Source organism: Nothoprocta perdicaria, unplaced genomic scaffold, assembly GCF_003342845.1.
Source record: "Nothoprocta perdicaria isolate Ctin4 unplaced genomic scaffold, notPer1 scaffold_310, whole genome shotgun sequence".
Lineage (NCBI taxonomy): Eukaryota > Metazoa > Chordata > Aves > Tinamiformes > Tinamidae > Nothoprocta > Nothoprocta perdicaria.
The window spans coordinates 311,607-339,548 of NW_020455545.1; the positions used below are offsets into that span (position 1 = coordinate 311,607).

The 27,942-nt window shown below is 40.2% G+C and overlaps 1 protein-coding gene across 1 annotated transcript in view; it reads right to left on the bottom strand.

The window, feature by feature from the left end:
• Window positions 1–2,521: 2,521 nt before the first annotated feature.
• MYPN (myopalladin) overlaps window positions 2,522–27,942 on the bottom strand; it is a 38,646-nt gene continuing 13,225 nt past the window's right edge. The window contains exons 4-19 of the mRNA XM_026042698.1: window positions 27,810–27,936; window positions 26,769–26,840; window positions 26,424–26,565; window positions 25,934–25,957; window positions 23,782–23,898; window positions 22,907–23,279; window positions 20,219–20,803; window positions 19,488–19,629; window positions 10,955–11,176; window positions 10,274–10,423; window positions 9,063–9,142; window positions 8,422–8,548; window positions 6,716–6,923; window positions 6,165–6,330; window positions 4,187–4,320; window positions 2,522–2,818 (exon numbers count right to left, since the gene is read on the bottom strand). Coding sequence (XP_025898483.1) covers window positions 2,649–2,818; window positions 4,187–4,320; window positions 6,165–6,330; window positions 6,716–6,923; window positions 8,422–8,548; window positions 9,063–9,142; window positions 10,274–10,423; window positions 10,955–11,176; window positions 19,488–19,629; window positions 20,219–20,803; window positions 22,907–23,279; window positions 23,782–23,898; window positions 25,934–25,957; window positions 26,424–26,565; window positions 26,769–26,840; window positions 27,810–27,936 — 2,839 coding nt within the window. The 3' untranslated portion in view covers window positions 2,522–2,648. The remainder of the gene's footprint in view (window positions 2,819–4,186; window positions 4,321–6,164; window positions 6,331–6,715; window positions 6,924–8,421; window positions 8,549–9,062; window positions 9,143–10,273; window positions 10,424–10,954; window positions 11,177–19,487; window positions 19,630–20,218; window positions 20,804–22,906; window positions 23,280–23,781; window positions 23,899–25,933; window positions 25,958–26,423; window positions 26,566–26,768; window positions 26,841–27,809; window positions 27,937–27,942) is intronic.

Consider the following 27,942-nt stretch of genomic DNA (forward strand, 5'->3'; position numbering starts at 1 on the left):
TCAAGAAAAAAAAACAAAACAGAATTTTAAGGCTCAGAGTAAACGTTATTATATTGGAAATAGTAAGGCAATTAACTGTGAATCACTCTTCCAAAATTTAACAATTTAAAATATTTCATTATGTCTTAATAATAATTTTATCCAGAAACATTAGTTTCTGGAAAATTAATTTAAGCCTTGTAGCATTGAGAACTGGGTGGTGTCAATGCAAGTTGCTATATGATGCTGCTGAGATCTGGGCCTGCATCAAGCTGAGCCAAACATAAAGTAAAAGTGTAATGCTTTTGCTTTCTAGAATTGCAACACAAAAGTTATCATTTTTGCTATTTTAAAAATAAACTGTGCCTCTCTTCTGTCATATGCAGAACTCYGCCGAGGAGGCAACAGGAAACTTCTGAATCAGAAACCATCTAGTTAGTCTTTTTTCCACAAAGTATTATTTATAATAAGAGTACCTAAATTTTACTGATTAATGGCATCCATTTACATTCATTCAGGCAAGCTTCTTTTACGTATTCCTTTTATAGKCTCAGTGTATGTGGAGCAGAAATGTTCTGTAGCAGATAACAAGAATCAAAGTTAATGATTACAGGTCGTTTGGGATCAGCTTYTGATTTTGACTGTATCAGATACACTCCAAGTAATTGCACTTCTGCATTAGGTAGGCAGGTGTAACACGCATACGTCTCATCCTTTTGCTAGTAATTACAGTGAAGAGACACTTTCAGCTGCCAAATCTTGGTGACATACTAGCCCTAGCCTTTTACTAACCTTCTGGGACCTATTCTTGAATGGCTAAGGATTCTTACATAATTTGAGGGGAAAGTCTTTCACTGGTAACTTTTCTTCCCCATTTCCAAACAATTAGCCATAGATTTTTTTTTTTAAGATGCTGTACCACTTAACCCTCAGCTTGTTTAGCAGTATTTATAATGAAGTAAGTCTGGAGAYGTTCCCCTGAAATCATTGGAAGAGGATGAAGTGATACGTTTTGCGTGTTTCCTGGATGCACTTTGTGCTGGAATTTGTACCGAGTTCCTTGGGCATGCTGTGTGATGCTGTAAAATGTGAGAACCACTACTGCTGTCAGCAATACTGATAAGTATGATTCCAGGACAAGTAACCAGATATTTGCCAATAGTAAACACATTGCTATTTCTGTCTTCTCAACTATGGAAAGAACTTGGGTAACATGATTACTTTCAGAGCTACTATTGCGTAGTAAAGCACGAGTTAACTGAAGCAAAAAGACAAGTTTGTGCTTCCTTGATTTCTTTAGTTTATTCACCTCCATGGGGTGGAATCCACAGTGCAAAGTGGATTCAGTGAGGAGGAACCTGAGGAGCTCATCTGGTCTAATCGCCAAAGTAGAGTCGGGCTAGAGGGCTGCCASGGCAGTGAGAGCAGGAAAATAGCTTGACTAAGTCCAGGTATGACCCCTGATGACTTACACACAGCTTTGAATACTTACGAGCAAAATCTCCACTTCATTTTTGGTGTCTTCTGTTATATTTTTAACTTTGAAAAAGTCCMAATAGGATCTACAAATGAATTATCTGGTAATGTGTTTCTTTYATCTCTGATTCTGATCAGGACGTTGTGGCATTCTCTGACCATGTTTGAAGCAATACAAAAAGCTCGGAAACAAATTCAAACTAAAAGTGATAGCAAGAATTTAAATATAAAGGAAATCATATACTCGCAGATTCTGAGTGTTGGGAAGTATTCATACAGCTGCATAGATGCTAAATATATTCAAACAATTATAAGGTGTTATTGCTTAATGTCCTCTGTTACACCCTCAGTAAATAGTGTATTAAATGTATTAAAAATTAGGAGAGGGGATTGATTTTTAAAAATCTTGAAGTTACAGATTTGGTATCCTTCATACTTAAAGGCAGAGAATCACTATCACTATATTGAAAAACAAGGAGCACATTTGGAAAATAATAATTTCAGCTATGGGTTCTACAGAATGTGCTTCAGACAACAGGAGGTTTCYTGTCCTGTATTAGAGGCCTGCACACATGCCCTGTGCCTTGCCTTATGAATCAATACACCACGAGTAATGGTTCATGGAGTACACGCACACAAATATATAAATATGTAGGGTATATGGCTGTACCTACATGAAATGCTATGCTTATCTAGTGTTGTATTCAACAAATCTAAGATTAGCTGGCTTAGTAATATATAAAATGAATTCCATCTTTTCCCCTTGTGCTTCGTGAATAGCAGGCTTGTTTTTAGAATTACATTCAAAGTCATGTTGTTTTCCCTTATTTTGGTTATTAGTATTTAATGTTAATGTTTTCGCTGGCAGTCCTTAACATGGCTTGCTACACATACAGTAGTTTAAATTCAAGAGTAAAAGTGGTATTGGCTTTTAAGTGCTGAAAACTATATCCGTTTACTATGTAATTCTTAGCAAACTACACAGTACTGAATTTATTGCACAACACTCTATACCACAATCATCCTGCAGTAAAATACTATGCAAAAGTCTTGGATATGTTACATGCAACAGTTGCAGCAGCATTACACTTATTACAAACAAGTTGCTTGTAAACCTTGAGTATCTTGATTTGTACCTCTTATGTTTTTCACAGTTCTAGTATTTCTGCAGGTGTCACTGGAACGACTGTTTTTCAGAGTTCGTCACTTTCCACTACGTTTCGAGGTGGGGATGAAAACAGCATTGGGCTTTCAGTAGTGGGGAAGGTAGAGAAAATGTCAAGTCCTTGACCAGTCAGGTTTGTGTACCGGCTGCTGCCGGCTCGGAGCTTGATCGGCTGGGGAATTTGACGGTGCCACTGAGCTGAAGCAAGAGAAACAGAAACCGATTGAGTTAGCAGAGAAACGGCAGAAATCAATGCCCACACCCTTGAAAAGTAGCTTCCAGTGTCCTGAGAAAACGAGGTATTGTTGTTCCCTGCTTTAGGGACCTATTCCTTCAAATATTCTCATTCACTGCATTTGCATTTGATTTGCACAACTTGGGGAAATTTTTAAAACAAGTGATTACAATTTGGTTACCCTCTACTATTTACAACTAGTAGCAAATGATTTATAGTTTTGTTCAACCTTCTTAAATTAACTATATCAGTAATTATAGAATATGAACGTATTTAGTGATTTAAGTTAATGTGTTATGTTTCCATGGGAACAAATACTGCTATAATATTGTCATAAGTCAGCTATTATGAAATACTTAAGTTGTCATTTTTGAAACAACTTATAAGGACAAATGTGTATTATCTTAGCCTGCATTTATTCATGCAAAATCTCCAGTTCTGCACCCAAACTTGAYGGACGTTTCTGTCAGCAATTAAAATGAAAAGGTAAAAATTCAGACAACAGTTCTCTGAGAATAGCTTAGTGCAGGAGACCTATTATCTGCACATTCAGCATAGGTGGGAAATCTATCTTTCTACATTAAATTTACCTCCAACTTTCTGGAAGCATTTGATTGGTTTAGAAAAATGGCCTATTTTTTTTCTTACAGTTGTAGATATATTTTCATTTCAAACGATTATCTGTTTATTGACTGTCCTTTCCTTCTTTGTGCCTGGAATTTTATAAATAGGTTATTGCCACTTCCATGGTGGCCAAGACTTAAAAACACTTGAGAAAATATGGCTAGAATCAAGGAACATTTCTTATTTCCCTTCTCCTCTTTGTAGCTTGCATCTTTCACGTGGCAATTAAATTTATGTCCTTCATACAGAAGGAATTATGGAATTAGTATTTAATTTTTGTGATCCGCGATTCACTCTCCATATTACAGACTATTGTGTGTATCACCACAAGGTGGCAGAAAACTGACAGGGATGCACTCTTGCCGCCTGGCTGTTCCTGGGAGCTGTTTCTTTAAAATGAAAATAAAACGCTTGAAATCTATTATTTTTTTTAAAGGCATGGCTAGACAGCAGTGGTTTGTGGTGAATCTTCTCCATCTTATTCTATAAATAAATATCATTTTAGTTTCTCTTATTTAGGCAAACTTTGCACCATACTTACCCCATGGAAGAAGGGGAATCTACTAGGGCCCTTTCCAGTGCACAGCGTATTCTTCTATCTTAGATAAGTGCTACAGCACTAGTCTCTATCTTAGGGAAAAGAGCTGGGACCAGGCAGAGAAAATGAGATTGTGATTGGTTTGTTTTCTTTGCTAGCCAATACGTACCGTATATGTCGAGTCTAGCAGTGCAAGAGACGATACCGGCTTCGTTTTTGGCAGACAGGGTGTACCAGCCAGCATCTGCTTTCCTGGCAGGCTGAATCAAAAGGCAGACATATCCTGTTGTGTCTTGGTGCATGCTGGAAAAACAAGCGTTGGGGAATTAGTATTTTTCAAGAGATGTGCATCACTGAAACCTTGCTCCTCACAGTTGTGCAAAGGCATTGCATGATCATGTAAGCTGTGCTTTTGCTGTGTATTTTGCATTAATCCTCAAATTGTGTATTGAATTCCAGTGAGCTGGACTTGTGCAAAGCTGCTATAGGGCTGTACTGTGTCTTTTCCTAGTTTGGAGTAAGTTGAAGAGTCACTGAACAAAATATCCAGCACATCTGTACGAAGTTGTGGTGTTGTTTGCAATAGGAATAAATGGAAGAAATTAGAGTAATTCAAAACTCTCATGTGGCATTCTTTACTATCAGAAAATGCCTTATTGACAAAATCTTAAACATTAGTTTGGATAAAACTCTAAAAGAAACCCATTTCATTTTTTTTATGGACATTGCTTTGCTCTCTTGAGTAGTTCAAAGTTTTCTGAATGTAATTTCCAGTCAAAGGTACTAACGGGTCTCTAGACCATCTCCCCTGGACTCTAGGCTATGCTCCTTTTAATTAGCCTGAGTATTTCCCTCCCCAGGAAGGAAGAGCTGCAAGATAAGCACGTTGGAATACTCTTGGTTGCAGAAAGCTCAGGGATTTTACATTCTGTTTCCTTATGAGCTGGAATGAAACCTCAAACCACAGAGGAAAAGTGTGTTTCTGTTGTGTTTCAAGCAGCACCATAAAAATAGGGAGAACATATTTGCCTTTCGCTACTCGCTTGTCATCTTTACATAGGAATAATGGGACGTAGTATGGAAGCTCATGTATAACCATATCATGATTTGAGATCATCAGAGTTTCCTTAGCTGTTTCTCTGCTGAGCTTGCTTGTTTTCTAAGGCTTCTGTTGGAACAGCTGGAAAGGAGAATTTTAAGCAGTTGTGCATTTTACATTAACCACAGTGTTTGCATGTACATGCTTAGCTCTCCTGTATAAGTACTGGTGCTTGAAATAAATCCATGGGTAATCTGCCTAGAGGCTGAGGAATAAAGACTGCAGGCTATGGAAGAGCAGAGTCAGTTGGACTGTTTGGAAAGCAACAGGGAAGCCACACTGGGAGGTAATACCAAGTCAACTTTTCCTCATGATCATCGTGCATGCATAGGAAATACTGCTACGGAGCAGATATTCCGTGCAAATAGTATGCAGGTCACGCATGGGAAAATGCAGCACTTGGAGCTGACAGGAGAGAGCCACTGACTGTATTGAAGCGGTAGTGGGAGCCAACTAAAAATCAGATTTATGTAGAAGTAGAAAAAAAAATCTAGTGAATTACAGCCAAGCATATTCCTTTATCAGCTTTTCTTTCTCCCAACCTAAAAAAAAAGTGATGTATTTGAACAGAAGAACTCAACCTGAGCATTGTTAGCATTATAAGCATGTTTGTGACCAAACTTTGCTCTCAGGGTATGTACATGAAATGCTAAACTCCAGGATTCTGTGCTCCTGGGCATTCAAACCCACATTCCAACTGTTCTGTGTTTGAATTCATCAGTAGTTAGAACTGAACTGAGGGAAAATGCATTTAGAGAGAGAATAAGCTGCTAAAATGCATAACTGATGTCGCCTTGGATAACAAGCTGCCTTTGGGCATAGAGCCCGAAAGGGCTATCACGGTGCCTGCATCGTGCTCTGTGCCTTCGTTATAGACCAAGGAAATGGCTCCTCTTCGCCCTGCACTGAAGCCAGCTTCTTAAAGCTTTATGTCAGGAAAGAATTAACTCTTCAGCAAATAAGAACCCAGCTTGTTATCACACTGTTTTTCTTGACACAAGTGGCCCACACCCAGGACCCTAGAAGCGTGGCTGTGCTGGTGCCGTACCTCATCCTTTCTCTGTTGGAGGGGATGGTTTCGTTGTCCTTCTTCCAGTAAAATACAGGTGGTGGCATTCCCACTACCCTACACTCTAGTCTGACAGGGTACCCTTCAGGAACGCCGCAGTTCTGGAGCTTCTCCAGGAACATGGGGGCTTTCTTTACTTCTTTCGCTGGAAAAAAAAAAAAGAAAAAATATAGAACAACTTTTTAAAATTCTTTCCTTTACACATGATATAAAAGCACACACAAAAAAGGTAATACTCGTATCTTAGCAAGCTGTGAATTCTTTGAATGGAATGTTAGAGCACAGCTACAGGACAGCCTCCCTAAACATGAAGAAAATCATATGCAGACCTGATGTTTATGAAAGAAAGGATGTGTATATATTGAGTCTAAACCTGCTGCCGTTGCACGAAACTTAATGCCAGTTATAGTCCAGATCTTGTAAAGCTTTCTCTAAAAGAATAACGTTCTTTTTTTGTTCTTCTTTTTTTAAACTGAAAAATGAAAACCAAATAATTACAGAACTTTGAGTAGTTTTTCAGTGGTTCTTACCTACAACAGTGAGCTCCAGGGTGAATGAATTTTGTCCTGTTTTATTAGTGGCAAGGCATGTGTACATTCCAGCATCGTTTTGGGTGAGAGGATCAATAAGCAGCGAGTGAACGCCCGTCTCTCTGACGAGCATCTTGTGAGTGGCATCAGGTAACACAGGTTTGCCATTCAGGAGCCACATCAAGTCTGGCGTTGGTAACCCACTCACCTGAGAGACATAGAAACAGCTATGGGCAACTGGCAAACGGACAGGCTGTCAGCTAAGGCAGAAAGACTTCTAATTTGTATTTTAATTTTTCAGCTTTTTTCATTCACCTTTTCAGGTGTTTTTTTTTTTTACTGATTAGTTTCAAAAAGGAGAAAAGCAGAAAACCAAAAATTTTAAGAGAAATAAAGGCATGAAAATGCCTGCATTTTTTCTTGTCAGTAAAGGAAGAACGAAACTTGGTTATATAATCAGATTCAGATACACATAAAAGACCTAATCATCAACTATTTTCCATTTTTGTAGTGATGAGTTTAAATTGAAACCCTGAATTTAAACTACTGTGTAATTTAACTGAGATCTAAACAAGAGTACTATACAAATGTATCCTTATTTCAGAAAACTTAATGAAAAATGATACAGCTTTTTGTACCTCTTAATCTAAGGTGCTATAGAACACGGCAGATCAGTAAAAGCATTTTACAGGAAGATTACTGGACTATTTAAGGTTTTTCTAAGAGACGGAAGTACTTACGTGTGGTCAAAATCTTCCTCTCTATACAATGTTCTACAAACCAGAGGAAGAGAGAAGTGGAACTTGTGTGAAAGGGAATTGCTTTCCTCCAGGTTTGTGTAATACCAGACATACTTCAAGGTTTCACAAACTCCGCCAGGATAGCAGAGCTAAGAATAACCAAATTCTCTGGCGTGCTCCCYCATAAGCTTAATTTGTAAGTGTAGCAGTAATGAATCTTACTCGTCTTCACAGAAGCATTAACTTCTACTCCAGAGCTTCGGCCCCCTTCAGGGTGGCAGATATTTTGGGGCATGGGGAAAGCTCAGTGTCAGCACCACCACCTTTCAGACTCTGCTCTTGGGACACGGAGAAATTGCTAAAATATGATTGAGCAGCTGCTTTTCTTAAAGATATTTGATAACGGAGAGCCTGCTGTATGTACACCAGTTTCTAACCGCTCTGTCCTGTGGGGATTTGAATACAAAAGCTGAGGTATCTTCTTGTCTATACATTCTGGGGAGGCATAAAATGAGCTAGGCTCTGATCCCTCTTTTTGGAGAGTGGGAGCATTTGTTTGAACATAATATAGCGTGCTGAATCTTCCCCTTTTTGTGATTTTTATGTTATTCTGGATTGTGTTCAAGAATCTGATAATGCAACAGAAGGACCTGTCATTCCCCGATGAACTTCTGGAGTTTGGACTGCTAAAGGATAGGGTGGACACCACGGGTAATTTGAACAACCCTGTAAGTGAGCCTTCTATTTTGGGAATTGTGTTTTCTGTGTTCTTCATTCCATGCAGCGTGTGTTGAACAGAAATCCCCTGAATCAGCTCAGAGAGAATAGTAATAAGCAATAAATAAAAGATGAAGCCTTAACACTGTAAAAGAAAGCAGGGACTTGAGCAATAAAGAACATGAAAGCACCTGCCACTATGCGCAGCGAGACAGGGAAACGAGAATGAACAGGGGGAATAGTTCATACCTTGCAGTCCAGCCTACACAGTCGCCCTTCGTGTGCTACCATGTCACCTGGAGCCTGTAGAAAATAGGGCCTGAAAAAGCGTTCTTGAACTGTTTCTTTGTCGCCTTCTGGCACCCGGGACCGTGTTCTGCAACACAAAAACTGCATGTATATGTTTGGAAGCCAAGCTTACTTTTTTTGTCTAATACTGAATGAAAAAATGCAGAAAAAGAGGGGAACATAACTTCAGTTAGAAGAAAGAAAAAAAAAGTTAATTTTAACTTAATTTATTAAATTATTAGATTTAATAAAATGTACTTTAATACTTACATAGATTTTCATTTAGGAAGATTATCAAATGAATGATATCATGTGATGTTGTTGGATTCTCGCATTACCCTTTGTTTCTTTCTTTTTTGCTAATCCAACCCTTTATTCTAACTCTACTACAACCAGTAAGTGAAATAATGCTTTACGTTTCCTGGTGTTTGAAGATAACCTTCCAAAGCACTGCCTTGAAGAATGGGCTCGATGAGAGGGAACTATTGCTGTTTTTTCCCATGTTACACTCGAGAACTGAGGTACAGGGTGTATTGTAGTTGTTGTGATTGCCTTGATTAAGAAGCATGAGGAGGGCCCGAAGGGCTTGTCTTTCCTTTTACCTGTGGGATTGAATTGTTGATATTCGGCTCCGAATCGGAGTTGTCTGAACCATCAGGTGACCTGAACAACTGATTCTCCCCTGCAAACCAGGATAGAAACACAGTATTTTGTCGGTTAATAGCTCGTTTCAAAGTAGGAACGTTTCATCTTTACAATGCATTAAGATTTATTTGTATGTAGTATGTGAACTACAGAGCTTTTTAATAACTTCTAAAGCCACTTGCTCCTAGCATGTTGCTTCTAGCTGAGGAGTTGGTCTTTTTTTCTGTCTATATCAGTGTATTTTTTGGACTCTAGGGCTCTGGTAATGTAGTTAGCAACAGTGCTGAAATAACCAGTCCAGATACTCTCCCTGGTTACTTGCTCTTGCTACAGTCTCCAACTCCTGTTAGTTGGTTCCTTAGTTGATAGTACAGTCACACTGAAACTGGAAAAAAAAATAAGGTTGAAATATAGCTCAGAAAAACAGGGGATTTTTCACCTGGAAAATGTTCCCTCATCTGTCTGACTGTCCTACTAAATAAACAGTTGAGCTAGCACATGGGATTGAGGAGAGTGGTTTTAGGGGACAGGATTTAAGTGCAGATCTATGTCATTACAGCCTAGATAACGAATAATTTTGCTCAATAACTTTCCACGTTTGATGTACCTGTTATTTTTCCTTTCTCCTGTGTTTCGGGAGAGCCTAGCTGCAAACTGGCATGGATTTTTGGAAAAATATTGTGTGAACACTTAGCACAGGGTCCATGGGCCTGTCTCAGTGAAGGAATAACAGAGGAATAACCGTCTAGTCACGATAATGGGAATGGATGAGAGCTTTATATCTACAACTGGTGCAGTTTGAGATTTATACTTAGGGCACAACTGTTCCTTTGGGTCCTACTTCAAAGCTAGGATGTTTGAAGCTGAGTAATTGGCAGTTGGTGGTTCTGACTCTTACATTTCCTTTGGGTTACAGCTCTTTTGATAAACCCCCTGAAGCAGTGTCTTTGCTTTTGTTTCCTCCAAAAGGAATTTGGTTTGTACACAGCAGAACCTTTCGGTGAATCACAAGATGTGTAACTACCTGAATATGTGTTTGGATATGCTGGAATTTGGATACTGTCACCACATGAAGTCAAACTAGGAAGCCTGATCTGCAGCTTAACATATCTTAGACACGTTGAAGCTGAAATAAGCATTTTTTGTGAAGGAAAATAAAACACCTTACTTGTGGGTTTGCAGCCATAATTGTATAGTTGCCGTCATCATCATTAGCTGTAGCTCCAATATGTAAAGAACATGTCCCATCTCCTTCTCTACTCATTTTGAAATGTGCATTTTTCTTTGAAATCTGCTTGCCATCCTTGAACCAGTATACCTGTATTGATCAGAAAATCCCTCAGTGGTTTACACTTGCTCTGTAGTGGAATAGTCACTGGGAAACATGTAGATAAGAACATGGCACATGTTGAACAACTGCAAGTATAAATTTTAGAATATTATAATGTTCAGATTGGTTAAAATGTGAAACAGAATTGTTTCAGGTTGCATTTAGAAGGCTATATGTATCTCTTACATAGCTGGGATGATCAGGCTCTATTTTCTTGGCTACAGAAATTTTGCTACTTAGCTCAAATCAATTCTTATACTTCTGAAAGGTTAAATGAGATGCTTTTATGAAATTCTGCTTTTCCTGGGGCAGGTGGTTGTGAGAGAGTGGCAAGCAGCCTATGACACATGCTGAGGAGCAGATATTACTATTAAGGGAGTAATATTGGGGGAGAATTTTTTGTTTTAGAGGTCTCTGCAGAGCCATATACTTAAGCATGAGACTCCCCAGGTAGGGTGTGTAGGAAGGAGCAGGTAACTGATTTTTATTTCTCTATAGCCAAGAGTGAGAATCACCTACCTTGGGCACAGGAATTCCAACTATTTTGCAAGTGAATGTTATAGGAGATCCTTCCATGACACGAAAATGCTTGAGTCTCTTGTCAAAAATTGGAGCTATGCATTTGCCTGTGGGGATTTCATCGTGTTGGACTTCATCATCTGACTCATCCACTGGGGTTCGTTCGAGGCGAAATTCTATCTCATTCATGAGCCTCTGCTCAAAGCTTGAAATCTTATATTCCTGCAGAAAGAGAGAGGGGATGAGAGAGGTGATGGTCCAACCAGAGTTAGTCGTGTTCAGCTGCATTTCCAGGTATTTGCACCTTCAGGCTAATTTTAAAGCAAGTGAAAGTTAAAAGCACCTATGTAAACAACAGCTTATGGAAGAAGTCTGAATTCACTCTGCAAATGGAGATTCTCGCTGCATCTTCAATATGTAGGACTCAGCTAACGCTACTGAGTTTTTTTCAGTGGCAGCTAAACGGATAAACATGTGATTCCTCTAGGACTCCATGGGAAAAAATCTGTACTGATGCACACTCTTGATTTAAAAAAAAAAAAAAAAAAAAAACCTAAAATATACCATGTTTTTCAAAGATTTTTTGTTCAAACATTAGACACCTGCTCATTATAAAAATGAATACCGTTACATATTTCAATACAGAATCAAGTAAGGAAAAGCAAAAACTAGCAAAAAAGTAAAATATTCTCAGGTTAACTTAACTTGAGGCTAAAGCAGATTTCTACTGGTGTAACTAAGAAAGCAAAATATGTCACGTTTTAAATCCTTAGGAGAGTGAACACACGATAAAAGAACATTAATATATCCTGTGTAAATGACTAATTCTGGCCCGCTTGATGTCGGTAYGAGCCTCCTTCGCAATCCTTGAAGTCAATTAAAAGCCTCTTGTTGCTTAGCTGAGCTCCTGTCAGCAGCAGCAGGATGGTAGCAGAAGCTACCTAGCTACATTAACTTAGCAACCTGCAGGAATATCTTGCTTAAATCAATATAAAATAACTTGTGGGGAAGCTTGTATTATATAGAGGCCATCATCAATAACCAAATTAGTTTGCCCGGACCTGGGTTTGTGCAGAACTTGTAAATCCAGAGATTACAATCCCACTTCTGTTGCGGGTCATGCTGGTCTGAGCACTGACCTCCCTGACAACAGGTCAGTTTTATTTTCCTTCTGTGGCAGTCCTCAGAATCTGACTTGGACTGTCAACATAGTGATACCATGATGGAAATTACCCTGGTAGAATAAGCGGTTAGGTATAATCTCTCCTTGGCACTATGATGGTAGATGTTGTACAACACTCCCTTCCTCTAAAAATCTTGTTTCGGGATTGCAATGCAGTACGTTCTAGTAAGGATTAGCTGTGGAAGGAAGAGGCAAATGGTTCCGCGTGGGAAGGAAGAAAGTGCAGTACGTGAGCTCCCTGTGCTGGGAGCAGGAGCCTTCCTCTGTTCCTGCCTGTTTCTGCGATGCTGCAGGGCCGTTTCCTCAGCACGGCGCCTGTAACAGTGGGGTAGCAAGTAAGAGCTCCCAGCGAGCCCAGGTAGGTGGGTCTTCACTCCAAGGTGCCTTCCTTACCCACATAGCAACTCCCTCTGCTCTGCTTTACTCTTCAAACGTCCCACTGTGTGGAACTCAGAAAAAGAAAGCAGAGTTTTGCCCTTGCAGGTGTGTGCGGGTGCGAGAGGCGCAGCGCGGCGGGCAGCTCTGCCGCTAGACGATATCGCCCGCTACCTCAGCTGCCTTTGTTAGCTGGGGCTGYCAAGCGGCTGGGAACAGCAAACGGCCTCATAGAGTTTCATCTTGTTCTGCTTCTTTTTCTTCCACACAACATGGCTCAGCAAATCACTTTATATAGATGGACAAACGCAAATCTCAGGCCAGTATGAAACTGGAGACGCTCTGATTTCTGACCAACCAAAGCTATCGTTTTTCCCTTTAGACTTGGAGTGCTAGTTAGTTACAGAGTTACAAAAGAAAGTTAAGATGTCAAACTCTTCCCTCTGATACTGGGAAAAAACTGTGTGTTAGGAAAATAAGATTCAACTCAGAATGAGTTACTACTATACTTTAAGAAGCAGCCACATCACCAAAATATACCATGGTCAACTTTCATCTGTTAAGTCTCCCACAAATTAAGGAGTTTAAACCTAAATACTTTGTTGCAAGAAGTAAACTGAAAAACATGTTTCAACTTTGGTATTTCATCTGATTCTTTGAGAGCTTTTAATAGATTCCTTCATGTTGTTCACATAGCTCTTGATAGCAGAGAGATTTAGCAAAAAAGTTGTACCTACTGAAGAAGGATTAGCATGCGGCTTTGAAAGTTCCAGTAAGTATAGCATCCTRTAGATGCTATAAATAGTTCTTCCAAGGATGGATTTGTTTTCAGTGGTTTCGCATGCTGTGCAGCCTTTGGAAATGTGGAAGCTAATTGAGGATTAATTAAATTAGAAGTAATCTCTTTCCCTCCCTTTCATCATCTCACAATCTGACACTGTGAAAAGAAGTCAGGACAATATAGCAGAGATGGTAGAAATCCTCATTCTGGCTGTTTAACCATCTTGCTGTTCTCTGTGCGATGAGTCTCTCCAAATTAACTATTTATTTCTGGATATAGGGTATATGATAGTATAATTTTACGTCTAAAGGCACTGTTTAGCATAGAGGTCTCTTAGTGTTTGAGCACTTTTAAGTACTGTCGTTCCCTTCGTAAATATACTGAAATAAACTATTTTTCAAGTACTGCATGTTTATGGAGTAAGAGCTAATGACAGAACAGGTGAAGTGACCCCCAGCTTAGTTTTCAGAAGCTAGACACAGTAAATTCATGATTTTTTTTTTTTTTTTTTTAATAGCAGGAAGACAACTTTGAACTTTGGTTAGAGTAAAATGGGTGAGGGTGGAGCAGTTAAGGAGATCCTAGCATGAGACAGCAACCTGCAAGCGGCACTGAAAGGTGGACGAGGGCTTTTAGGGCCTGCAGGAGCAACAGCTCTTAGTTTTTAAGCATGGCATAATAAAGAACAAAGGACAAAACTAGCATCTGCTTTCACATCTAATAAGTAATTAAATTGGTATAAACCTGGGAGTTGGCAAATTGGTTACTTGTGGTTTTTTGAACCTTCCTAAGGGCTAATATCAAGCAAAAGCAGGTACACCAGAACTCTCTACACTTAGCACCCCTTGTCCCCACTGTCCCAGTTCCTCTCGGAGGCCTATTGGTGGCATCCTTTTTTGTAGAACTTAAATTACCGTGTGGGCTCTCCCAGATATGTACCCTTTTATCTGTGGTTATATAGTTTTTTAACTGTGTTGAGTTGCGTGCATGGTTCATTAGCCCTTCTAAGCATGAGCGTGGTGAGGTTTTTTTCATAGTCCTGTAATTAATTTCTAGATCAGATTTTTGTTTTATTTGTTGATTATGTCAAAAAAAAAAAGATTTTGGAAATGAGACAAGTGCTAATAACAAGAACGATGCTTCAAATTGAAAGGTGAGATAATGATATTGTACCTTTGATACCTCCTGATTTGTTATGTTGAAGATGGGGGAATCATTGCTTGCTCTCTGAAGTCTGGAGGTCAAATTTTCATCATCGGATGCCCTCTAGCAGAGGGAAGTAACGGGGTTAGGAGGCGTCACCGTTGCGCTTTCAAGGCATCGTGTTAATGAATATGGTGTTGGCTTCAAAACAAAATGCTACCAAGCTCAGTTAAGAGGCAATGAAATACTGCTAGCTAGTGAGAGAGCCTGTTATTGTCTGTAGATAGCTGGATTACATCAGCATTTTTTCATGCTGATCTCTTTTTTTTTTCCTCTCTTTCCACGCTCAGTGTTATCCAAACAAAGTTCTTGTATGTAACGAGTGCTGCTCTACCCCGATGGTAGAGCAAAGCAATGCTGATAGAGATTTTCATTCCTTTTTTTTTTTTCTTCTTATCTGATACAGAGAAGATACTAGCTTACTGCAAACTTTAGTTCATTAAGAAATATGAGCAATTCCTCTTCTTCACTTTTCTACTTTGAAACTTCTAGTTTAAAGCTGCAGTAAAGTTGTCTGTGTCATGCAGACACAACTGGCTCTATGGCCACTAATGGTGCAGACTGACGGCGTGGGTTTAAACGGCTCATTTTAAGGAGCTGCATTTAAGGAATTACATTTCAAATCAGAAAATATTGAAGTAAGCAGCTCCCAAAGGCTGCTTGTATACTCTGTTTATACTTCAATTTTTATCTTTCTACATGTGCTATTATTGTATGTGTATTTTTATATAAGTATATAAAGCAACAAGACTGAATTAATATTGTTGTTAAAATTTTAGCAATGACTTGAATAGCCTGAATTGATTGTGCCAAACCTTTTATAGAGAACAGAAATCTCTTAARTAGATGAAAATATACAGTAGTATAGATGAAGGTAATCTCAGAGGATTTGCTTGGAGGTTAAATTTCTCATAGAATTAGCAAGAACAGTTCATAGTTGTCAATGTGGCTTTCTGGAAAAAAGTATTTTTATCATATAAGTTATAAAACTATTCCTGAATGTGATTACATCAGTGGAGTAGGACAAAGTGGTTGTGGTTCAGACAAGTATTTCGTAAAGTGTCGCACAGAGAACAGGGCAATTTAATCACAGGGTCAGATGTTAAAACCAGGCTGGAGGTCAGCAAACTGAGACTAAAATAAAGAGTACAAAAGTTCAAACTTGATTTTAGTGCCAAAAATATTGGGGTCTAGGTCATTTWTGGCAACTTTCCTGGAACACGGCATTTTCACAGCCAGGAATTCACATGTTTATTTAATATGTGGGCCAGACTTTAAAAGTGTGCAATATCCCACCTAGAAAACTGTACAGTTCTAGCTCCTCTCTGGGTGCATACATGTCTTATACACTTGTATGCGTGCGCACACACACACACGCACACACACACACACACACACTGAGAAAACTGTAATTCCTTCAGCCTAGAAGGTTCAACTTCAACTGTGATTCCTTCAACCATTTCACTTCTATGCAACACCCTTGCACTAGCAAAAGGAGACTAAACGGTGGTGGTTGCATTAATATTGGCAGAGCGTAGGTAGGAGGGCAAAAGTCTGTTACTATTAACCAGAGCAAAGGCAGGAAACTCTTGAAAATGTACCATAAATAGCTCCAGAGCATTATTCTGCAGTTATTAGTTGCACCTGGGAGGTGGACTAGGCAGGATTATTATGGGAGCTGAGCTGTGCCCTGCAGGGTCCCTACCAGAGGAAGACCTGTTTGTACTTGGTAGTTGATTAGAGAGAGCTCTTGGGAGAACAAGAGACTCTTCACGTATTCAGTGCCAAGATATTGAGAGTTTATACCTCTTAATGCTGAGACCTTCTCTCCATCTTTTACAAGTTGTTAAATCTGTTTTCATTTCTGTGACAGAACAAACAAATTTCCATGAGGATTCCTTGGAGTCTAATTCTTGTCCCAAATTGTCCCTATTCGCTTCCCTTTCGGACTCGATGTGAAGCTTGTTTTTCAGCTAACTTTGTGCAGAAGGTTAATTCTTGTGCTCCGGGGAATAGATTCTTGATATTTATTGGGAGTTTTCTGAGGTTGGCTGCTCTGTATGATAATTGTGAGGAGATGATTGTTTTATCAGTGGTGAGGGGTTAGCCATGATGTGGCAAGCGTGCTGAATATAGCTTTACAATCCATGGCTTTTAATAATCCAAAAGCTTATGGACAAACCCTGAATCTGTTCTGCTTTGAAATTTCTTGTAAATATTTGCTATTGAAAGTGGAGAATATTCCTTTGCAGGCTGCAAATATTTTCACTGTGTTTTAAGCAGCTGGAGCTTTATTCTTGGTTCTAAAAATAAGGCAGGAGCCACGCTGCTATCTGCGTCTTACATAAGACACAACCGGGGAGCTGCCACATGATTTTCCTTTAAAGATTTGTTTAATGTTCCTATCTGTTGATGAAACTTCATTTGCAAAAATAACAAGTATGTTGTGTTGTTCTGGTAAAAGTGACAGCTTGTTACTACATGTACTTGGGCGAAGTTGCAGCTAGAATCTTGGCACAATCATATTTTTATTTCTGTCAGCACTGCAGGACTGTCATGCTGCAGAACAGGCTAATCAGTTCTGTTTCATGCAACGTCAGCAGAATTACCAACTTCATTCTCCTGCTCGATTTCATCATTGTTGGTGATGAATGATGTATGGAATAAGCTAGGAGAAATAATCTGAATTATTAGATATTGTGCTGGGGACACAATACTGACCCATAACTAAATCTCCACTTTTCACATGGAAGTTGGTGACAGCTGATAAATAGAGCAGCAGGATGCAAATCACACATGTTCATTGCTGCATTTTATGTAGTAATATAGAACAGTTTCAGTACTTCAAGACAGAGACTTGTCATCTGCAGCTTTCATTCTAGATGATCTCTACATATTCATTCCACAGATGCAACAAATGAGATCAAATACTACTTTGGAAATACTAGCATATAAAATAATTCTCTCAATAAGAAAAAGAAAAAAGCTTTAGGATACATTTTATGAGAGGAATTCTAAAATTATTCCTCATAATTTTATGAAGAATTTTAAAAATAGCTTGGAGAAAATATAACAAAGTCACCCTTTCCACATTCTTAGTGGATACTGTAGTTCTCCATTATACTGTGGTAATTTATACACAGGATAGTTGTGTTAGCATTTATGAGAAAGTGAATAAGCAGCCTTTTGTTGCACTTATAATAACCAATTCAAGGCAGATAAGCTCTATATAGGATAAAAATGTGTCCTTTTTAATTTTCTGTTAACCAYGAGAGAAAGAAAGATGACAAAGTCTTTGGGAGTGAGCTCAGTGTGCCAGTATATTATTCTCAGGATGTTAATTTCTCTGAATGGTAAAGCAATAGGAATTTTGGCGAATACATTTTGACATCTTCTAACTTCTTTAAATAATCCCTGTTTCACTGAGGAGAAAACCTCAGGCTTAAATTTGCCAGATTCAGCAAACTTTCCCGATGACTTTACCAAATGTGGAAGGATAACAGTGTTACTGATTCACTATAGGAACTGAGAGGGAAAACGATGGGATCCTTATTGAGCAATCCGAAAATTGTTTCCTAATTACTTACCATTTGCTTCCTAATAGCACTAACAATTAGAGAAGCACCAGCTTTGAGCTGCTTCTGAGCATGGGGTCTTGGAAATCAAGATTTTGGATTGTTCTCATACAGATGAGTAAGTAAGTATATAAATAACTTTTGCTGTCAGCAGATGACTTTGACAGTAGTAGTGACCCTTGTTTCTAAAGGGGTTATCATGCAGCTAACTCGAAACACTGATAGGTATTTCACAGTGGCTGTCTGAATAATTTGTCTTACTATCCTAGCAAGCCCAAATCATAATGTTTGTGATTGATCTGCAAAACACACCACTTGCCAGTTGTTTTACTCAAAGTGGTTTGGCAGAGTGATCCGTCAGAAGGAAAGGTCAACAGCAAAATTAAAAAAAMCAGGGATTACTCTGCAGTTGTCTGCAGAGGATAATTCTTTCCATGGACTCCATAGCTTTTTGCTTATCCTTGCATGTTCTCGGTCGGAAGGGCTAATGGACATTGTGAAAAGTTCCCTTATTCAGGACAAATGTGGGCAAGCGGCTGTTTGTTGTGTTAAGCCTGAGCTGCTGGGACAACTGTAGACGGCCCCACCGCAAAGTGAGGGCAGAACAGTTGCCTATGGATAGAACAGCTAGTCCGAGGTCCTTAGGGCATCCTGCTGTTAGTTAAGGGCACTCRGATCTGGCTCATAGTGAGTTTAAGCTTGGAATGTTATTTCATTTTTTTATTTTTTAATTTCTAGATTTTAATTTAATTGAATGTCACTGCCTAGRCTTGGGGGATTTATCGATTCTGATTGATTGAATTGCTTCCCTGAGCTTTGTAAAAGRCTTGTTATTTTGCTAACAATGCCAGTGCAAATGTTTGGTACCAGTAACAGCTGTCAAAAACTTTATTTGTTAAGTTCCTAACAAGTTCCTGTCAATTCAAATAAATCAGGAGATTTGAAAGAGTATGTTTAATGCCAAAAAATGAAAGCAGCATTTTAGCTCAAGCATATTCAAWTTGACAACCTTTTCCGTACACTGTTTGATTACTTTGCTCCTTATTTAGTCTTAGAAATACATGGCGTGTGAATGTAAAGATGTGCCATGAGTTGAGAGACTTGTAGAGTGGGGAAAAAAACCCTCAGAGGCTTCTGTGAGGTGGGGGGAGGGAAAAAAAAMTTTTTACATCACTACCTAATAGAGACTGTCAGAAATTCCCTTTACAAGGTAAATCTCTACAACTCCATCCCCTTATGCTTCCTATTTAAAGCTGCTGTTTGCTTTTCCAAAACAGCACTAAACACCAAAGGTGACTCCGCAAAGTAGCGTAGCAGCTCGACCACACARCTATACAGTTGTCTACTGTTGGGCRAGGCGTAAAACATGTCTGGTTCATAAGTGAAACTTATTTTAACAACACTTGACTTTCTTACCTGCTGACTTTGGTTGTCATCCTCTCTGAAATGTAGTCTTCTTTCCAGGTCCTTTAGTACTGCAGCTTTGTTGTCGCGAATAGAMTCATCTGTTGATAATGTCAGAGGCTTCGGGTTTTTTTTGGTTAATCCCTGTGTTGAGCTATTAAAAGAAAATTCTGTTACTAGCATGCAGCAACCAGTGTATTTTTTGTCACYTGAGTGATATGATCTGCTAAGATTCAGCTTTCTGGAGGAGCCTGTTATTTACTTACGTAGAAGAGGCTGGAGCATAATACAGGATGTGATTTTGGTGCTATTTTAATGGTGATATTCCAGGGGAGTTATTTCTTACATCAGATAAGAATGTTTTTATGTGTCATATAGACAAGTAGCCTCAGAGTGACTTAACCTGCATGCTCATGAAATCTCTTCTCCTMCTAATGCAGTCCTGGGAATCTCTGACTGTGCTCCGAAATCCCTAAAAACCTCTTTTTAAACACTTCTTTCTGTCTTAATTTTTATATAACCCTTGAGGAGTCTTGTTACCGAAGCTACTGTCTCTTTCTTCCTTAACTGAATATAAAGGTTAGATGAAACAACCAGAAGGTAAGAATACCTTGTATTTCTGTCTTATAAATGTCATGCATATAAGCAAGCTCCCCACAGAACCCCTGAGCAGAAATGCATCCTATTTTGTTTCCCAAGTGCYTCTTGCCCCAGCTTTGATGTATGCAGTTTATGCTACTTACGTAACCGGGGAACTTCTGGGCAGCCCCATTGCGTTGGTTGCTGGCGCAGTAGGAAGGGAAGGGAGAAGAGCACTAAGAAAGGCTACTGGATTCTGCACCCGGCCGGTTGGGGACACAGGAGCAGGAGTCACGCTTTGGGCCTGAAACTGTTTCCCACTTGGCGTGGAAGCTGTTGATGGAGGCACCATGGACTCCCTAGGACTCGGGAGAGGCTGCTCACTTTTGCTTGTAAACCCTCCTGAAGCCCTTGACTGGGCAGACGGAGAAGTTCCTATGACGTTTTCCTTGTTACTTGTTCTTAGGGTTCCTTGAGGGACACTGCTGAATGAGGTCGCTGAGGAGCTGGAAGACGAACTGGTGGGTGACGTGGTCTGTGCTGGCAGGAACTGCTTGGGGCGGGTGTAGTTGAACGATTGGGAAGGGGAGGCTTTGCCCTGTTTGAACGTGGCTGAGGCGGGCTGTTGGTTGAGGGAAGTGGCAGAATTCAGTAAAGCCGAGCTGAGTGACAGCTCTCTTGTAGAAATCTGATGCAGCTGCTGCTCAAACAAGACCTGGTTGTGGAGCTGTTTTAACTGCGTCTGGTCACTGCATTTGAAAGAAAGATGAGCAAAATTGGTCACAAGCCATGGTAACCCCCAACCATAMCGTGCAATTACATTTCCAAATGTGAGTTAGGAAGCAGTAGGGTAAGTTGCTACATGGAATGGTCTGTGACATTATGGGAAGAGCAGTATGTTAGCTGGCTACCGAACAGAGSTTCCTTTTTCTCCCTCTCCTTGCCAATGCTGCAATTAAAGCTTCATGGTAGAAAATCATTTGATTAAAGAAGATTCTTTCATTTTTGCATTTTGAGGGGTAACATTGTCAAATTCTGCTCTACGTCACGTAGTAAACTCTCCCCTTGTATAAATAAGAGTAGGACTGGGTCTATAGGAAAGGAAGTGAGCATTTGCAATGCAGATTGCAGCCATTTATCTCCAGTTAAACTGGATTCTGAAACCAGTCATTTTTGCTAATAAAGCTGTGTAATAATCTCCCACAGGAGAAAACGCTTTAGGTGATGTTGATGTTCAGTGGCACACGAGAGAGTTCATTATTCATTTCTAGCCCTTTTCATTTGCTAGATGCTATTTACTGTCCTTGAGGACAGCCTTTAGGTCCTCAGGGTTTATTGCAGTTAAGGAAATTATTTTGCTGTGTCAGGTGGTTTGTTTTGTTATTGTGTGGAAATAAGGCATATGGAAAATAGGTCAACTCTTCCCCATTCCAAAAAGATAAAGGGCATGGAGGGTATGAAAAACGATAATAAACTGTTCATGTAATAAACATGTTATTACTAGCTACTATTTTATTACTAGTTATTACTAACTGCTAGTTTATTACTAACATGTAATAAACTGTTCAATATTTGTTAAATAGTGTTAGAAAGTGAGAAATGTAGAAGTACAGTAAACATAGAGAAGTAGAGATTRGCCAAAACTGATATTGCCAAACCAAATCCATGAAGTTAACAGAACTCCTTTTTAGGCTAAAGAATTACTGTTACTATGGTTTGTGGCACAAAAATCACATTAGAAGTAGATTAAAATTGCCATTTTACACTTTCAAATACTGGAAAACTGCAGAACTGAAATTGTACAATCTCATCTTTTTCATCTGCGTAATAGTGCACTGACATGACTTGTTTTTATCTGAGAGAGAAACACTGCCTTATGCAAGTGTTGGGCAAATGAATCGAGCTTCTGCTTACCCCTTAAACACCCTATAGTGCAGAAGGAAAATAGGGTTCTGAATATGGGGCTGACAAATAAATATCAGTGCCTCTGCTGCATGATGGATGAGTCTGTTTCCTCCCTTGTAAAGTCAGCAGCATGAAATCCCATCTTTGCTTAAGAATACCAACAAATTGCTTTATAAAGCCCTTCCTTGGCCTTCAGTTAAAACTTATCTGCTTAAGAAATGAAATGAAGGCGTCTGTGTGCTCCTTGGGCAGGTTCTGAACGTGCTGAAAGGTTGTTTCCTCTGTGTGTTCCAGAAATGGTCCTTTAAAAAAAATTACTTTTTCCTTAAAGTTTCCCCTCGGACTCACAGTACACTAATCCTGCAGGTGCTTATTAGTGCAAATGGTTTCACCTCATCTGAAATCTCCCAGTATCCCTCTGTTTTGGGAGGAGATTAATTTTGTGGGATATAAAGTCCTGAGGTATAGCCCTGTGTACCTACGTTTGCTTCCTATAGTATATATGTAGGAACTAAATATACTAGGAATTAAATATACTGAATATATCTGCTTTTGTCAAAGTTACRTACTCAGAATTGGGAGAGAGATATTTGAAAAAACTGCTTGTTGTTTCGTCTGCACAGTAGGAGRATTGTTCAGCTTTTATTTACAGCAGAAGCCTCTGTGGAATTCAAAAAATATTTAAGAGCTGAAAATATTTTTCCTTTTGAATTCAGAAAACACTTTACTTTCCGTAAGAGGGATAGAGAGAAAAAATAACCTAGCTTCTAAGACTGCGGTTTACCTAGACCAGCACTGTGTGATACAGACCATCTTTTTTATTTTTTTACTGTGCCTGAGTGAACTAGGGCAATGGTGTCCTCATCTGTGCATAGGTCAGGTATGTGTAATAATGAGAAATGTTGAATAAAATCCAACGACTGGGCCTTGGAATCCCTTTTACTTACAGCTTTGGTTTAGCCAGCACCGGTGGGGGTTCCTTGGAGGGTGATGTTGRCTCTGGTATTTTTGTGGCCTGCCCATTTATCCTCTCGGGGAAATAGCTGGGTCTGACCTGGTTTGCAGCCCCAGGTCCATCCTCTGAGGAGGATTCACTTTTGTCGTCTTCGGGCAGCTTGAAGTGCACGCGGAGCCCTATCTTAGAGCTGGAGCGGGGTTCGTTGTGGTTCACCAGGACTCCCTCGAGTTTGGGCTTGGGGGGCTGGTTGGCCCCGGGATTGGGTGGAGCAGGTGCCGGAGGCTGCTGTTCGGCAGCAATTAAGCTGATGGAGCTCATGGTATGAAGGGCAGCGGTGGTAGCACTGTTCCTGTCCTCGGATGCTAAAATTGCAAATATTAAACCTCTGGTTACACATAAATAACATATATAAGATAAAATAATGAAAGTTGCCATTTGCAAAACTTGCTTTCGTGTCCTGTCTGGCTGTTGGAGTGAGCTTTTTCGACCTCATTTGCTTACCAACCAAGCAGACTCTTGAGCAAACGCAACTTTCTCTAACAAAGGGCTATTGTAAGCAAATAGAGCCATAACCAGTTTGGAGGATCCAGCCATGTTGCCTGTGAATTCCTCCAGCCTATTCAGAATAGAAACTTTCCTCGTGGAGGAGTTGCAGCTTTTTCAGTTGTGGGAAGCCCTGCTGGACCTCAAGCACAAATTCCCCAAATCCTAGTACCCAAGTCATGCAGTCAGCAGGAGCTTCCATTGAGGAAGAGCTGCTCTGGATGAGCTCYGTGTTGTTGCCCACTCCTTCACTAGCATCAGCAGTGGGATCAGTAACTGGGGAAGGGCACTTGGAAAAGAGGGACTAAAAGCATCTCTTACCTTTGACAGATAGGTGAGCTATGCTAGACACTGTGCCATATTTATTGCTCGCGGTGCATGTRAAAGTGCCAGAATCTTCCGAGAAAACTTCCGCGATTACCAGAGTACAAATCTCCTCTGCAAAGCACCAAAGCAGGGTCATTACTTCAAGTGAACATGCATTGAACACGCACACACAGACCGGGCTACCCTGGGGGGCCGTTTCCRGCACGTTTTCCACCTTGCTCACTCTGCTCCCCGTTTCCTCAGCATTCCCAGCTTTGGCAGGCTCCGTGCACCGCAGCTGCTACCGGCATCGTCTGCAGCAGCCAGCACCCCGCACRCTCCGACCCGCGCAAGCGGAGCGAGGAAGGACAGGGGTTGGCAGAGCGYGCGAAGCCTGAGAGAATGCCCTCCGACGCATGTGAAATGCAGCCTTTCGCTCTTAAGAGCTCCTCACTGGAGAAGCTTGGAGGAACAAGGTAGCCTCTGGCCTCACAGCTCACTAAAAGATGGGTTTTTCAGTATCTCTTTGCACAGTGAGAGATTAGTTTTAATTAGGGCCAGTTCAAGCAGAGATACTTTGTAAGGTGAGGAGATGTGAAATGCATATAAGAAGGTCAGCATTTTTCAAAAATGCCAGTGCACATTCGCAGCTGGGGACRTTCTGCTGATTGTCCCTACAGAAAGCTGCCTTTTCCCTTCTTTGTGAAGACGTGTAAGCACGCAAAATGTGTGTGCAAAATTGTGCTAGGAAAAATGGGATTCTGTCTTGAAAAATCAACCTAGGATTAGGTTTGATTAGGTTTGATTTTTACTGCTGTCYGGGCAGTACCTGCCATGTCGAAGCAGCACCTATGATTACCTATGGTGGTGGCATTTTACATATTTTGTTTGCTCAAGTAGCTGGGGAGGAAGGAATATTCAAATATATACCAGCAGGGGCTGATGGCCCACAGTAGTGCCTATTTTGCTGCTGTTTTGCAAGAATCTTTCCTACAGAAACACAAGATTAATATTTTATCAATATTTTGGTAGAAGGCTAAAGCACTTTATTTCATGTCATCACTGAGGAGACTCTAGTAGCAACRTAGAGATGACTTGTCAGCAGCTGTAGGAGAATAATAGTTTATTCTAGTGCTTGGATTATAGAGCTGATTTAAGGCATTATAGTGTCTAGTTTATAGTACTTGGATTTGCCAGCCACTGTGTGTGTGGAAATCCAGATTCCTTCTGAATGAGTAGCAAGGGATGAGGCAGTGACAACTGTACCTAGCGATTACCCTCTCCAAACTGCTTCACATTACTCTGCAGTGATGCCACCGGACAGCAAAGGAACGGCGCCTCCTGGTAGAAGCTCCATTTTTTCCTTCCCAAGTCTATGAGAGAGATGTTGCAGACTGAGGGAAATACAGGATATTGCAGACAGAGGGAAATACAGGCTTTTCCCAAGTCTTTTTTCAAGACACTTGTTGGGTTCAAAACTTCTAAGCGGGCAGGGAGAAAAGTTACGGACTTTTATGTTCCRTAAGAATTAAAACTCTCTTAGTAATTTGCTCTTTGAGAGGGGCAGTTATGTTTTCTAACGGTGGAGAGCAGAACTAGGAGAGTGATTGTCTCCTGGAGAGCTGTCACAGCCCAGGAAGCCGCTGCTCAAATGCTGCAGAGCAGCCTACGCTCTGTTCGGATCCTCAAAAGGAGCAAATCCAGGCACTTTTCTGGGGTTTGCTAATACCAGGGATGAACACCTGATGTGCCACTCTCATATTACCCTGGTAGGGAGCAAAGGGAATGGCTGACATGGCTAAACATCTGATGCAATGTTCCCTAACTGGTAAACTAGATAAAAATAGCTCAGTTCTGCATCATCCAGTGTACTTCTGATCCCTAGATACACGCATGGAGACTTTCCTCTGTTCATTTTGCTCATTTTTAGCCTGTAAGAAAGTAGCAGTTAGGCCCTAGGACAGAATTGCATCAAAGCAAAAGAGAAACACTCTCTTCCTCAAAATTAAAATTAATTCAGGTTCTAGCACATTTTATATCTATTAAACGTTCTACGGAGAAATGCATCTCACTGATAGTCATATACAATTATTTAAAGTTAACTTAATTATGGAATTAAAAGAATTTTTATTTTTGAAAAAAGCGTAAACTTTTAGATGATACTCACCTGGTTCAGCCATAGATCGTGGCTCTAAAAGGAAGAGGAGAATTAATAGATTAAATATATTTGTCAATACATTTTTTTGTAAAGACTAGATATAAAATTAGATTTTTTTTTTCTGTATGATGCAATATTCCTTTTGATGCAGTTTTCTGTTTAAGGGATGGCAGAGACAGCCAAGCCTTGTACTCCATGATATGTCAAGCTTACTACTCATTTTTCTTTATTTCAGTTGGCCRTAATACTTAAACTTGGAACTGTTTTAATGAACCAGTGTTTGTCATACAAATACTACCTGTGAATATTCTGTTCAATTCACTACAGTTTTGGCTTTTGGGACCCAGTTTTTATTGCCATATGGCTTAGGCCATATAGATTTTATTGCAAATATGACTCGGTTCTTCCTATTGCAATACGAAATACCTGGTGTTGCTATGCTAGGAATTTTGTTGCACGCCTGTATTGTGTTAGACCCAACACCACCCAGGAAACATACTTTTCTGTAATATCCTAAAATCTGGGGAATCTTCTATCAGTGTTCCTTCTCTGTACCACTCAACCTTTGGAGAAGGAGCTCCTTTCACCCGGCACTCAAAGACAACAAGCTGCCCTTCAGAAGCTGAAATGTCCTGTAACATCTGGTACAGAAAACARAGAGACATAGTCAGTTTTATCGGTCCAGAAGTAACATTGATTTTTTTCATAAGATTTCATAAAGCCACTTAAATTTGGAGTAAAAAAGACAAATATTTCTTTTTCCCTATTGATTGCTATGAAATTTTAATTGGCTCACCATACAATTACTGTCTTCCATTTTCAAGTATGTCCTAAAATGAATTACCTTTGTGAATACAGGCGCAGCTATTATAGGTCTTCCATCCAGTCCTTGCAAATAGTTAGTGGGGCTTTGAGCCTGTGGATTGCAAAACAACACATGAGAAAGTGCAGGTACAGAGTGTATTTTTCCATATCCAGGGAAGCATGAGGTGTCCTTGCATGCCACTTCCATCCTTTGAAAGTTAAAAAGCTCAACTATCACTCCGATTGGATGCTAAGTGCAGAGGCATAGTGATCATWCATAGTGATCATTCTGGATGTTTTGCAGCCAAAGCACCATAAATACTATTTTAATTATTGTGTTAATCATATAAAAATAATACTTTATTGCAGTGGATTATAGTACTCGGATACTTTAGGATGCAAGTCTATGTAGGCTGCTTGTTGTAGACTCCTTTTAAGCCTGACTTGCAAAATATTCATGGCTGTGAATAAGGGGAGTTGTCRCATGTGTGACTGCTACTGTAAATCTTCCCCTTTGCCCCAGCTGAAATGATTTATGGAGGTGGGATATCACCCTATTGATCCTCCTCAGTGAAAGCCACGTGCAATTACTTTCCTCCTGGCAAAACTTCCTTACGCAACTTGATTAACTGCGTTTTTTCTTTTTGATGGGAGTAGAAGCTCCTCGGATCATGCAGTGCCTTTGGAGAACAAGAACAAGTTTTATAGGAAGTGTCTTCTAAGCCAACAAGATTGAAAGCGGTCATTTCKGAGGCACCCGCCAGACTGGGTTCAGCCGCCTCTGCCAGTATGACAGAGCTCTCTTCTGTTGTCCCTGTAGTCCAGAGTAAACCTGCAGTACATCCGCCCTTCTGCATTACCCCCARCTTGCCCCCCCAGAGCCCTGTGGTAACTGGCAGAAGCTCTGAAGTGAGTTTCATAGAGCAGGAGGGAGAAGCTTCCTGGCTGACGCTGCAGCGAGCAGGTGAGCAGGTGGACAGCACGAGATGCCGGCGAGCTCCCGTGCACATCCTGCCTTACCTGTTCCTACAGGAACATCTCTGTCCTTACCTGTTTCCCATTCCCAAATTGTTTCCCATACCTGATTAAGTGGTGTTGACGCAGGCTGCACTGCAGCAGAGGGGGTCTTGGTGGGTTCTTGGTGCTTGGCTGCAGATTTGGCAGCAGAGGATGCTGCGCTCGACAAGGTGTCAGCTGCCTTTGGGATGCTGTGA